At 36.7% G+C, this 14,536-nt stretch overlaps 1 protein-coding gene across 1 annotated transcript; it reads left to right on the top strand.

The window, feature by feature from the left end:
• Window positions 1–2,492: 2,492 nt before the first annotated feature.
• cd302 (CD302 molecule) lies at window positions 2,493–13,424 on the top strand. Its single transcript, XM_084421175.1, has 6 exons — window positions 2,493–2,640; window positions 5,581–5,706; window positions 5,811–5,921; window positions 10,759–10,941; window positions 12,153–12,176; window positions 12,368–13,424. The coding sequence occupies exons 1-6, from the start codon at window positions 2,553–2,555 to the stop codon at window positions 12,568–12,570; spliced, it is 735 nt and encodes a 244-aa protein (XP_084277301.1). The 5' UTR covers window positions 2,493–2,552; the 3' UTR covers window positions 12,571–13,424.
• Window positions 13,425–14,536: the final 1,112 nt, after the last annotated feature.

The following is a 14,536-nucleotide window of genomic DNA, read 5'->3' as shown; positions in this document are numbered from 1 at the left end:
TCCTTTTGATTAAGAAGAATCAAAAGTTCTGATGTATTTATTATTATTATTTCATTATGTAACAACGCCACTTTAAAAATGAACTTAAAAGCAAACAAACCAAGGTGTCATCTCTGTGTTCAGTCAGACAGGTTGTTTTATCCGAGTGTAATGATGGTATGAGTTCACTGTTGTTCCTGTGGGATTTGATGGCTAGAGGCTCTTTAGTCTAGTCAACAGTGCCAAAATAATATCTGAAAGGTCATCGGTCATCTCTCTGTGCTTTAATATACAGTAATACAACTTAATAATGCACAAAGTCTCAGATTAGCTGTATGTGGACATAGCAGTAGCAATACTATTACAAAACTAGAAACAATGCATTTAATATCTTAACTAACCAAGTTAAGTTATTGTTGACACTGTGTGCGTGCACGCCACCGCGCGTGCGTGTGTGTGTGACTCGTTCAGCGCTCAGTCTCAGCCATGCAGTGTTGCCAGATTGGGCGGGTTCCCGCCCAATTGGGCGGTTTTGAATTTGATTGTGCGGGTAAAAAAGGGTTTGGGCGGGTGGACAAAATTTGGGCTGGTTTGGGGTCAGTTCGGCGGTTTTCAAACATCTACATTTTAAAGTCTAATTGATTAAAAAACTAAACTAAAGTGTGCATGTGGTCCATAAAATCAGTCATCATGACATTACTGTACACACACGCGCGCCCATGCAGAGTCAGCTGGCGTTAGTGTTGACATCACCGACGAGCACGCACTTTTAGCCAATCAGTGATCAGCAGGCAGATGCGATTGAGCGCGATAAGTTGTAGCTGTATATTCAAGTGATCGCTAATCAGTGTTGCCAGATTGGGCGGGTTCCCGCCCAATTGGGCGGTTTTGAATTTGATTGTGCGGGTAAAAAAGGGTTTGGGCGGGTGGACAAAATTTGGGCTGGTTTGGGGTCAGTTCGGCGGTTTTCAAACATCTACATTTTAAAGTCTAATTGGTTAAAAAACTAAACTAAAGTGTGCATGTAGTCCATAAAATCAGTCATCATGACATTACTGTACACACACGCGCGCCCATGCAGAGTCAGCTGGCGTTGGTGTTGACATCACCGACAAGCACGCACTTTTAGCCAATCAGCGATCAGCAGGCAGATGCAATTGAGCGCGATAAGTTGTAGCTGTATATTCAGTGATCGCTAATGCCAAAGTGATTTAGCCTACTAAACAGTAAGTTGTATCTACACAGTAAAGAGTGAGATAGTGAGCAACTCTAAAAACGTACACATGGTGGGAGATGTCGATGGTGACTATAACTCTGAGAGGAGAGCACAGTTGAATGACTTGAAATGAAATCAAATATGGCACGTGAAATATGTCCATGGTCATGTGCACACTACCTTACCAGACATCGGCAACTTTTACACCGTCCAGACTGCACTATACTCGACCCTGACAGCTGCTGAAAAAGGTTTGAATCAACGATGAATCCGCTTTGACTGCTATTCTGCGTTATGTTCTGCAATGTGTACTTCCGAGGGTTAAAGTCATCGGTTCATTTCTTGATTGCCGTTTTGACAGTGTCCATCTGGACATTTTAGTCATATTGGCTAATTCTCCTTTATTATTGCTCTGTTTTGATCTGTTTTCCTGGGGGAAAAAAAATATTTTTAATTTTATTTTATCATTGTTATTTTGTTTTAAGGAGATACAAATTGTGCTTATCAACCTTGAATGACATGGTAATGAAATTATATCATATTATTTTGGCAGTCAAATTTTGGGCGGTTTTTTCTTGTAGTGGGCGGGTTTTGGTGAGCTTTTGGGCTGGAAATCACCGTCCCAATCTGGCAACACTGTCGCTAATGCCAAAGTGATAGGCTAGCTAGCTATAGCCTACTAAACAGTAAGTTTTATCTACACAGTAAAGAGTAAGATAGTGAGCAACTCTAAAAACGTACACCTGGTGGGAGATAGATGGTGAATATAACTCTGAGGAGAGCACAGTTGAATGACTTGAAATGAAATGAAATGAAATATGGGACGTGAAATATGTCCATGGCCATGTGCACACTAACCTAACTTTACCAGAGACATTGGCAACTTTTACACCGTCCAGATTGCACTATACTCGACCCTGACAGCTGCTGAAAAAGGTTTGAATCAACGATGAATGAGTTTGACTGCTAAATTCTGCGTTATGTTCTGCAATGTGTAGCCTACTTCCGAGGGTTAAAGTAATCGGTTCATTTCTTGATTGCCGTTTTGACAGTGTCCATCTGGACATTTTAGTCATATTGGCTAATTCTCCTTTATTATTGCCCTGTTTTGATCTGTTTTCCTGGAATTTTATTTTTTATTTTATTTTATCATTGTTATTTTGTTTTAAGGAGATAAAAATTGTGCTTATCAACCTTGAATGACATGGTAATGAATTTATATCATATTATTTTGGCGGCAGTAAAATTTTGGGCGGTTTTTTCTTGTAGTGGGCGGGTTTTGGTGAGCTTTTGGGCTGGAAATCACCGTCCCAATCTGGCAACACTGCAGCCATGATATCTGCACTGTGTTGAAAACATGGAGTCCAGTTTTCGTCATTTTACAGTGTTTTACACCGTTCTTCTTGTTCTTACGTGCCGTTTCGCGCGAGGAGAAGACAGTGCTGGTGAGTAGTTTGCGTCAGCGAGTGTTTGTTACGCGTTTAACGCTGAGCTCGAGCTACTTACTGTATTGTTTGTTTTAATGGCGATGCAAAACAACAGGAGTGAATTCACCAGAGTTCATCTGAGATCGCCAGTGTTCTCGCCAGGAGAAACAGTTACATTGTTTCTTTTGAAACAGTTACATTGTTTCTTTTGAGTTACATTTGAAAGTTCTAAAATGGAACGTCAAACTTCTCTTCGTGTCAGTAGCTCTGTCTGCATCACCATGTCACGAGCTTTGACTACTATCTTAGCAAGACTGGGAAAAAAGAGTCAGGCTCTAAAAATGAAAGGGGAAGCTCCACATAAACGTTGTTTTGTTAGTAATACCATCAGTTAGTAGGCTTATAATAATCGATATTGTAAAACTATAATGATTCGGCGCGTGAATTCCTAAACGAGCTTTCTGAAGTTTTCTTTCACGTTGTTTCAGTTTTTGGTGACAGTGACAGAACATTCTGGAAATATGCGGGTTGATTTTGATTTTCCTGTAATTAATATTTTCATGCATGTCATTGAAATTAATTTAATCTTTATCTTTAAAGTAATTGAAATGCCTGTAGTGTTTACTTATACTTTTCTAATTTTAATCTGCAAGGAATTGTGTTGGAACCTCTAAATGTTTATAGTAATAATTCGCCCAAAATGAAAATCCTATCATCATATACTTATGCAAACCCGTATGCTACCATACAACATTGGCACTAGAGATGCACCGATTACAATTTTCTGGGCCGATTCCGATTTCCGATTTTTCATTGAGTTTGACCTGCCGATACCGATTTGAGCCGATTCCTATTTCATTTTTTCTAACCACTTTACAGCACACACAAATATTTATTTTATATATCTTTCCTGTTATAGAACATTTTACAATTTGCATAGTAGGCCTACATCTTTTTTTGAACAGATAAACGCTATAAAATAGAACTATATAAATGACTCCAGGTGTGGGTAATTCACACACATCTGAAGTGCAGTGTTATGGAAGAACCATTTCCTTTTCACATTCAATATCCAATCATTTATTTTATATATGTATTTAGCAAACTAAACGTCTGTATGAAAACAGGGAATGGCAATAAAATAATATATAAATAAAAAATAAAATAAATATAGCCTTGCAGTATAAAGATATTTCTCAAAGCACACACACACAGGCCTATTGCAATCACTTGTACAAACTGAATAATAAAACAAGTTTAAATGGGTACGTTTTCTATAAATATTAGTCTTCTTTTCTGACATAGCCTACACCAGTTCTTGTTAAACACGCAAATTCTGTGCATTTTGGCCACTTTTTTGTGAAACACTATTTAGGCTATTTTGTCCATCAAAAGTGTGTTTTCCCTTTAATTGAGCGTGAGCAGTGCAGCAAATAGACTCGGCGCCGAAACACGCGCTTCACTGCTCGCGACGCTCCTGCTTGACGCTCACGCGCTGCTCCTGCTCCCGTTGTGAATGCACTCATTGATGAACATGCACGCTGAAAAAAAATACGCGCTTGCCGTCTGAACGGACGTAATTCACGAGGTTTCTTACATGTGTGTTCCGTGTGCACGTGTGATGCTGATATTGCGCGATGTTATCGTGCGGCGCCCGAGTGCATATTTGACCGGCATAAAATCGGCATTTGTCAGACTGACCGGCCGGTCGCCGGTCACGGCCGATCACGTGAAAATCGGCCAATTCCGGTCACCAGCCGATCAATCGGTGCATCTCTAATTGGCACTATACTGCATTTAAGTCTTCTGAAGTCATTATCAAAACATCATTGGTTCTTGCACTGTAAAAATAATAAAATTATTTTTGTTTTGTTTCCCTTTTCAAATATAGCGTACATTAATATACATCAAACATTCTTAAATGTTTGATGTATATATACTATGTATACTAATACATTTAGTCTTACTGGGGAAAATTAATTAGATATTAAGTGTTGCTTAGTTTAGTTTATGCTTAAAACAAGAAAATATATTTGCCAATGGAGTAAGAATTTGAAAATGTACAACTTAATTCAAAAGGGAAAAAAAGTTTCGTATATTTTTCGTTTTCAGCAAAAACTCACTTAGTTTGGATGAATTTTTCAGAAAATAAAACTTAATATTTTATAGCATTGTGCATCTCAAGTAAATGTATCTTGATTTAAGAATGTTTAGATATTTGTACCGCAAAACAAGACAAAAATACTGAGGAGGAGCATATTTTTTGGGAGTGTGCATGTCATTTACGTATTGTCTGGTGCTATTTTTGATCTGAGAACTTCAACAGCTATTTTTCCTGTTTCAGAACAATTGAAATACAGTTCATATGTCATGTGAACTACAGCTAAGATACTTTTGGGATAGGTTTCTATGTCCTTTTTGAGTTTGACAGACGTCACTATGAACTGTTGTTCAAGTTCAAAATGTCTCAAGTGTTCCATGAAAATAAAAAAAATCTGTCCTCGCTGAAACCAAATGCTGCATGATATAACTCAATCACAGTTAATGTGACCTCTCCAGTTCTACTCCGGTTCGAGCGGGATTCGAACCGGCATTGGAGGCCAGTGCATTAACAAGAACGCTAAAAACCGGGGCCTAGTGCTCCTCTTGAGGTCAAGGAGTGACATTTACTTGCACTAGCTGGCCTCTGTTACACTAACCCACCTAAACCTCTCTCCCATAATCCGGGTCACGGCACCAACGTAACATCTTCGGTTCTACTCGCACCGTTCAGAGCGGGATTCGAACCACACCTCTGTTAAACCAGTCCATGACAAATTTGATGTTCGGTGTGCTGTTCGGGTTAAAACAAAACCTCAAATTAGCATAGAAGTGATCGTTTTTACCACTTGTTACCTTGTGTACAAACCTGGTTAGGACTTGTTGAACTGTTAACCAAAAAATGCCTTGTCTGTACAGACTGCCCTGCAGACGGACGAACATGGTTGCTGCTCGGCCTCAACTGCTATCATTTCATCCATGGAGATGAGGACGTAGCCAAAAGCTACACTTTTGGAGATGCAAAAGACAAGTGTGGAAGATATGGTAATTGCTTTTTTTTTTGCATTTTGCCAAATATAAACATCTAAACTTGTGTATTGTTTTTATACACTATATTATAGAGTTTAACCTTCCCGTTACATTTTTAGATCTCTTGGCAGTAAAAAGCGCTGAGGAGAATGACTTCATTGTTAAATACAGCCCTTCTGTGTGGAAAGGCAAAATGAACGTTTGGCTGGGAATGTACTACGACAGCGACGGTAAGTTTAATTTTCATCCAGAAACACGCCTGTGTCTCTCAAAACCTAGTGATGTAAGTCTTTAAACACCATCATCTTTCATCAAAATGTAATAATCTGCTCCACTTCTGAAACAAATTTTATTGTCGGCGGACATCGCGAATCCCTTTTACTTTTAAACCCCTCCCCTCAAACCCTCAGCCTTCATTCTAGAAAGTGACACTAGGACTGGGCGATAAAATGATAGTGACAATTATTGCGATGTAATAAAATATTAACAAAAGTTGTTTGATATAATGTTTATGCACTATGCAAATAATACGTGTTGCAAACCGTCGCACTGGTGGCAATAACTGATAGATGCCGCCATTTCTGTTGCGTATGTAAAAACGTTAAATGGGAAACACGCCAGAAACGCTGTGTGTTTGATCACCGCACCACGGACCGTTTATCAGCTCGGCTCAAAACACACCCCAGCGTGAGCTCAGAGCGAATACATTTACTCGCTGACCGTCTCAATCACGCGACCATTAAACAACGCTGTGAGATCCAGTGAGAAGCGTTCGAGTTCTCCCATACAAACCACAAATCAAATGCCTCGTGATTAATCTAACGCCAGATGAAACAGCGCTGACATTCTCAACAACACTAATGCGGAAAACAGGAGAAACGTTGAGCCGCAACGATACTGTTTGAAGGCTTTTCAATCCACAAATCACCTACATTTACCATGGATTTACTCTAGTAGCGCAAACTGTAACCATGGTATTGTGGCAGAAATGTGGGATATTCATATCGATTTTTTTTTTATTATATTATTAATGTAGACATTAAGGCCTGGTTTCACAGACAGGGTTTAGATTAAGCCAGGATTAGGCCTTAGTTCAATGAGGATTTTTAAGTAGCTTTTAGAAACGTGCCTTAGTAAAAACATTACTGATGTGCATTTTGAGACAAAACAATGGCACAGATATATATTAAGAAATAAGTTGCTTTCTGTTAAAACAGTTCAAACATGCATTTTAGTCTGGACTAGACTAAGCCTTGTCTGTGAAACCAGGGGTAAATGTATTAAAGGGATAATAATAATGGAATATAATTAATTACGGTTTAAGCTATTGCAGTTTTTGTGCATTTGTATTATACTAAATGTCTTTAGGCTGCTGTTTTTAATAATAAATACCATAGAAACAGTATAGTAACCTTTTACCGTGGTAGTGAGGTGCAGTGCGTGGTTTTACCTGTGGTTAATGATCCAAATACTATATAAAAAACTTTACCCTTTAAAAAGGAGGTTGTTACAATTTCAACAGATGTTACTATTTTTGTTAATGAACATAAATTTACATCTGTACTTTCACTCAGGAGCAAAAATCTGCCTTAAAAAAAAAAGAAATAAAGATTTGATATTTATCTTGATAATTATCGATATCGACTGATATGAAAAATTGTATTTTGATAATTTTTTGGCCATATCGCCCAACCCTAAGTAAAGGCACATTCACACCAAGAACGATAAATATATAATGATAAGATAACTATATCAGTGTCAACATCAGCGGATGATATCGTTCTGTTTTTTTATAAGCGTACACTGCAGTTTTGTCGCCTGTCACTTTAAATGCATGAGTTCTTTAAAGGTTGATGGATTCTGATTGGCTGTCAATGCTGTAATTATTCATCAGCTGGAAAAAATTGTCCTGAAAGTGATTCCAATGAAACTGTTTCTCTCTGCCGTTATCGTTATAGTTGTGGTGTATTATTTAATATTTTGAAGAATATTTTTTTAGAACTTTATCAAAATTATTATAGTTATTGTCCTTGATGTGAATGGGTCTTAACACCCACTTTTCAAAAGCCACTCAATTTCATGATTGACATGTCTTGCCTTACATTATATTTTCCTCATTGAATATCCTGTTTCACTCAGAAATATGTAAGATTATGGATGAAATCGAATACAAATTCACGTTGATTTTAAAGGATTGTTTTCACCTAAGAAGTCAAATTTCAAATATGTGAAATTATAAATAATAATTTAAATAGTAAAGAGTAGGGAAAAAAGGATTCTCTAAAGAATTAAAGCAAATTACACATAGATATAAATGTTTGGATATTTTTTATTGCTTTTTATTGTGCACACTTTTTGTTCTTAACTATGTAAATCACATTTAATTCTTTAGTGAATAATTTTTCCAATGTGCGGGTTCTACTTTACTCTTGAGTTATATGTTCTAAAAGTAAGATAATGTTTTTTCCCATTAAAAACACAAAAACATATGCAGTATGCTTAAGGGGGTGGTTGATTATGATTTGACTTTTCTAACTTTAGTTAGTGTGTAATGTTGCTGTTTGAGCATAAACAACATCTGCAAAGTTACAACGCTCAAAGTTCAAAGCAAAGGGAGATATTTGCTTTTAAAGAAATCTCTTTTTAAGGACTACAACAAACGGCTGGTAGAGACTACACAACATTCCTCCCGGGTTAGTGACATCACAAACCCTATAATTTACATAAACCCACCCCCAGGGATGCGATTTATAGATTATCATGACAAAATATGCTAATCAATGACTAGAAGATAACTACACATAAGCTTCATAAATTCATCAACTAACCATTCAGAAATGTCCTGTTGCTTCTACATGTTGTCACTTCTTCTTGAGTCTCTCCATCATTGTCTGACTCCGGTTTGAACATAAAAGACTAAAAGTTTTTGAAATTTTCAGTGCATGTGTGTGTGAGGTTAAAGGACATGAGCTCTTGAAGCTCCGCCCCCTGCGCCGGGAGCAGCAGCTCATTTGCATTTAAAGCGACACACTCAAAAATGGTGCGTTTTTGCTCACCCTCAAAAAGTGACAACTTTAACATGCTATATAAAAATATCTGTGGGGAATTTTGAGCTAAAACTTCACACATTGTCTGATGTTGACACTGATATAGTTATCTTATAATTATATATTTATCATTCTTGGTGTGAATGTGCCTTTACTTAGGGTTGGGCGATATGGCCAAAAAATTATCAAAATACAATTTTTCATATCAGTCGATATCGATAATTATCAAGATAAATATCAAATCTTTATTTCTTTTTTTTTTAAGGCAGATTTTTGCTCCTGAGTGAAAGTACAGATGTAAATTTATGTTCATTAACAAAAATAGTAACATCTGTTGAAATTGTAACAACCTCCTTTTTAAAGGGTAAAGTTTTTTATATAGTATTTGGATCATTAACCACAGGTAAAACCACGCACTGCACCTCACTACCATGGTAAAAGGTTACTATACTGTTTCTATGGTATTTATTATTAAAAACAGCAGCCTAAAGACATTTAGTATAATACAAATGCACAAAAACTGCAATAGCTTAAACCGTAATTAATTATATTCCATTATCCCTTTAATACATTTACCCCTGGTTTCACAGACAAGGCTTAGTCTAGTCCAGACTAAAATGCATGTTTGAACTGTTTTAACAGAAAGCAACTTATTTCTTAATATATATCTGTGCCATTGTTTTGTCTTATTTTACATCTTGTGATAAGGGCATTATACCACCCCTTTAAGCATGTTATTGGCTGTGGTCCAGCTTCTCTGCACTGGAATGCAGCTGAACTTCACTAATCTGTTCAAACCAGGGCCTGTGGAAAAGAGTTGTTTACCAGACTGTTGCTTAGTCAGTGCTTTAAGTTCAGACCGTTAAAGGAGTGCTTTGAAAAATCTTAACCAGTCTGTTTAGTTATAGAGGATTATATGCCTGGTGTTGCTGACAGTTTGTATAACTTCTAAATGAGTGAATCATGAGTAGCTACTTTCTTGTTTTTAAATGGTTTAAGCAAACATTTTGGCACCAGTTTCATGTCGTTCTGAGCACTTCTTTCTTTCATGGGAGAATGTTCAAGCTGTTCTTTTGTGTTTGTTCTGACGGCTGTGCCAGGTTTGACATCACCTAAACTAAAAATAATATGGGTTTGAATGGCATGAGAGTGAGTACATGATGACAAATAGTCCTTTTAAGTTGCTCAGTCTCTTCGTTAGATTGCTAGTCCATACACAATGTACACGTAAACACACATTCACTTTTCAAGCTTGTTTTCCTCTAGTGCACTTTTCACACGTGTCGTCACACAACACAAGGAAATCCTGTTATTTTAGGGGCGGATTCAAAGAATACATCATCCACACACCCAGAGTCCAGATGCTTTCAAGTGAAAACTATAGAAGCACGTTCCAGACGCCACATGTGTGCATCAGACTGTTTAGGCTTCGTGATGAAAGACTTCACTTAGTTATTGAACAATGCACCAGAGGACAATGTGAACTTTGATCATCTGAATGACATTGTTGTTTCGTTCATCATGTATTTGCATGTACTTTTAGCGGATCAAACCTAAACATTTGGCGTGAGGTTTTGTTGAAGATGAAAGAACGAACTGCAATTGGGTTGAAAATGATTAACAAGTTACTGTATGTCCTTGTTTTCCAGCAAAAATATGTGCATGAATTATTATTTTTGTATTTTTTTTATTTATAATAGAGTATAGAGTTTTGGAGGACCTAATCCTGTCAATCATAACTCCTTACAATCACAACACACATATAAACAGCTGCTACTAATCCATATCCACCTTTATTTCTTTGATTTATTAATAACGTCATTATTATTAAGCTGTGCAGGTGGGCTTTAGCGATCAAGTTGAGTCCCGACAGCAAACTTGTGTGTTTACATTATACTAAAGGATTATATGATCTGGTGAAATAAATTTCACAGTGAAAGCTATCCTGTTATTTTCACCGAGAATGTTTATATGAAATATGACTCATTACAAGCATTACTCTCTCACTGTGTCTCTGCAGAAGATGTCTTCAAGTGGCATGACGATAACAGCGTGTTGCGCTATAATAACTGGGAGGACGGCGGCTCGGATGACACGGATCTGCCTCTCATGGACACGTGTGTCGCTCTTCACTCCAACACCGGGAAGTGGGAAAACATCAGCTGCACGGAAGAGCCGGAGAACGGGGTCGTGTGTCAGACGAGTAAGTTCAGAATTGTGAAAAGGGGTATTTTAGTAGCACTGAAATACCATTATATATATATTATTTTATATTTTGAATCGTGTTTTTAGTTTTGTATTTGTAAGTTTTAGTGGTTTTGCTGTGTATTTTTTTTTTTATCATTTTTAATAGTTATTTTTTTCTTTTCTTTTTTTTCTTTTTTTCAGTTTTAGTTATTTTAGTACATCAAGTTAAACTAAATGAAAATTAGAAATGTTGCTTTGGCAACTAGTTTGAACTTTAAAATGTTGAAATTCTCCTTTGGCTTCTCATAAAAACACAACCTATACACATACACGATACACAAAATGAATGTTATTCTCACAAAAGAGATGCTTACCCTCTAGTTTCTGGATATTTTATTTCAAGCAACAACAACAAAAAAATGATGCTTTTGGTTAGAGCTCCACAATTATTGGCTAAACCATCACAATCTCACCCACGCAATCACAAATAAGTTTTAACCACACACTGTCATTATTCTGTGTTACAATAATTAAAATTGTCACATAAGTACTGGGATAAAAGTTTATAGTTCGGATATAAATACTGATGTTTATCGGATGTAAATCACCTTTTTAAAGTAATTGAAATGCTTCAAATTAATATAATATCAATTACATCGTTACACCAGTAGGTGGCGACAAGTGACTGTTAAAAAAATTATTTCTCATTGAATCATTCAAGATATTTGTTAAAAAACACTGATTCATCCAGTAAGGAAACAAAGTCTTTATGAGCAAGTCATTGAATCATTCATTAAAAAAAGTATGCATTTTTAGTTTTTTGAATAATGAATTCAAATAAATAAAATATTTGTAAAAAAAAAAAAAAAATCATGATTCTAAAGTTAGTTTTTTGGTTTTAGCTGGGGGAGGAGGGAGCTCTAAAATATATATATATATATATATATATATATATATATATACAGTACTGTGCAAAAGTCTTTGCCACGTTAGAATTTTCACCCCAAAAATGGTTTTAAGCCAGTTATTTATATCTTTTGCTGAAGTGTGTCAGTAGGAAATATCAGTTTACATTTCTAAAGATTCCTTTTGCCATTAATTATAATAATCTAGTGAGATTTTTGTATGCACAAAGAGTCTGAAAACAGCCGCTTTGATCTGATTTTTAAAAATCAATGCCCATAAAAAGATTAATTTGACCTCCAATCTTTCTGATCTGTTTTTCAGAGGCAGTCCGGATAAGCCCACCTAGTAAGTATGATCTTATTTTTGTAATATATTTTACTAGTATACCTGTACACAAGTTTTCCTAATTTTTTTCCAATCAAGACACATAATGTCCAAAATGTATAATGTTAGTTCCTCAATCAGCATTTTTAATATGTCTGGCGCCATTATGACCGGAGTTAAATGGTCTTGTTTTTGTGTCTCCTCGTCTCCAGAGAACAGTCCTCTTCTCTCAGCTCTGGTCATCATCAGTGTGGTTCTGATTCTGGTTGTTTCTGCTGTGATCTGGTTCCTTCATCAAAGAAGCAACCCGGATTCATCCATCCTCAACCTGATCGAGTACCACCCGCCCTTCAGATCCCCTTCCAGTGATCAGACCTGCTTGGTAGAAGCTGAAGAAATCGAGAAGATGCCTTAGAGCTCAATGCTGTGCTGAAGAAGATGATGAAAATGATAATGATGTTCCCAGGTTAGAATAAGCAGCAGGCGTTCATGGAGATCGTGAACTCTTCCCTCTTCACTGGTTTCTCAACTACGGTCAACAGGCAGTCGTAACTCAAATGATCTCTTTCTCGTGGGTGGAATGGAGGACTGGATGGGGAAATAGTGTATTAATGCCATAAAAGAGTTGCTGGGATTTCATTTCACAGCATCTTTCTTTTCTCCCATCTGGTTATTGACTCTTTTTGCTTTACTAATATTTCCTCTGAGCTGCATTGTGTCAATCTGGTGAGATTAGTATCTTTATCGAGCTCTGAAAAGGGCTAGAAATGCCATGTATTCTTGTGCACTATAATCCAGGTCAGTTTATAGATTAGTGTGAGAAAGTGTAAGTGTTAATTCAGTGAAATCTTGCCTTGCTGCAGCTCTCAAATCAAACCGTTTGAAACTAAAATGTTGCGAGTGCCAAATTTGCCTCTGTTTCTGTTTGTGAGATTCACTAAATGAGAGTTTTGTCCGATTTTTTTTTTTTTTTTTGTCCAGTGTTTATTTTCTTTCATTCTCAGTTGGAAAGGTTACAAATACATGTTTGTCACTGCTAGCACTGAATGAGCACCTCAAGTTTTTAGATATGGATACTTCCTGATTTCCAATCACAATATGTTTTATAAATGTTGTTGTTTTTATGATTTTGGATTTGCCACTAACAGACGTCTGTATCGTTACGAATGATTATGAATGTATCCATACGTGAACAACAAGCCATTTCTCAAAGAGAAACTAATCAACTGTTGGTCTTTCAAAGCGAATAAAGATTCATCGAACGTTTCAGTTTTTGTTTTCTGTTTTCACTGACCTAGAATACAACCAATCAAAAACGAACTCATCCCATACATGCATGAGCTTCGATTTAATGCTGCTGTAAGCAATTTCAGGACAACTTAAAGCACACGGCGGCTCAATGAAACCTCAGCAAACACAGACTTGCAGAATTATTAGACAGTTGCTGAATAAAGAAGCTCCTAAGTAAGGGATAATGTAGAGCGAGGCGGTTGTTATAGTGAATACAACCCCGACGCGAAGCGGATGCGAGGGATCTTGAATCAGCCTGAAGGGGTTGTATTCGCTATAATAACCGCCTCGCTCTACATTATCCCGCTTATTACATGGCTACCTACCAAATAAATCAATAATTTGACACAAAATATTGATTTAAAAAGGTTTTGAAAACGATTGTATTGCTTCCGCTAAAGAAAATAGTCCGTTCCGTCTCTACGGTTAGAATCCTGCGTCCATAGCAACGCTCTGTTTTTCATGGCAACGGTGTGTTATACTTAGCAGCGTCTGTTATCAAGAAATAACACACCGCATTCTACATTAGAATTCAACCAAGCCATGTAATAAACATAACAGTTATATAACAGACGCTTGAGTCCAGATGAATCTGTGTGCTGGATGTGTATTGTGTAATGAGAGAGAGAGAGAGAGAGAGAGAGATCGGGATGAAGTAGGACAGCTAATTGAGGGCAGATGAATTACCCTCAGGGGTTTTTATAGATCACTGTCATTATTCTACCCTGAAAGTGTCAGTTTCTCTCTGTATCTCCAGCTGCTTCATCTACACATGTTTGGTCATGTTATGACTGCTACTGCATTTGGATTTATTAAGTCAGATCTGTATTTAAACCAAAGTGGCACACAATTTGAGGTTGATAATCAATAGGTTTCACAATAGGATCCTGCTAGTCATTATCATCGTCCTGGAAGTGACTTTGTTTTGGTGGGGAAAACAACATAAGCAACAACATCAATAAGTATTATCAATGGTTTTGATGAATTCTGAGATGTTTTGTGCTGTTATAGTTGTTCTGATCATTTTACTGAAAATGCAAAAAGCCACAATAACTTGATATTAATAAGTTTAGCTAGAAATAATGTGCATT

The sequence above is a fragment of the Rutilus rutilus genome (genome assembly GCF_951802725.1).
Source record: "Rutilus rutilus genome assembly, chromosome: 10".
Lineage (NCBI taxonomy): Eukaryota > Metazoa > Chordata > Actinopteri > Cypriniformes > Leuciscidae > Rutilus > Rutilus rutilus.
This window is presented reverse-complemented; position numbering and strand designations above follow the sequence as displayed.

Excerpts from the sequence above, each read along its gene's own strand:
- cd302 (XM_084421175.1), top strand. The coding sequence starts at position 2,553 with ATGGAGTCCAGTTTTCGTCATTTTACAGTGTTTTACACCGTTCTTCTT. Across the intron at positions 2,641-5,580 it reads GCGAGGAGAAGACAGTGCTG|ACTGCCCTGCAGACGGACGA; the intron begins GTGAGTAGTTTG and ends TTGTCTGTACAG. Across the intron at positions 12,177-12,367 it reads AGTCCGGATAAGCCCACCTA|AGAACAGTCCTCTTCTCTCA; the intron begins GTAAGTATGATC and ends CCTCGTCTCCAG.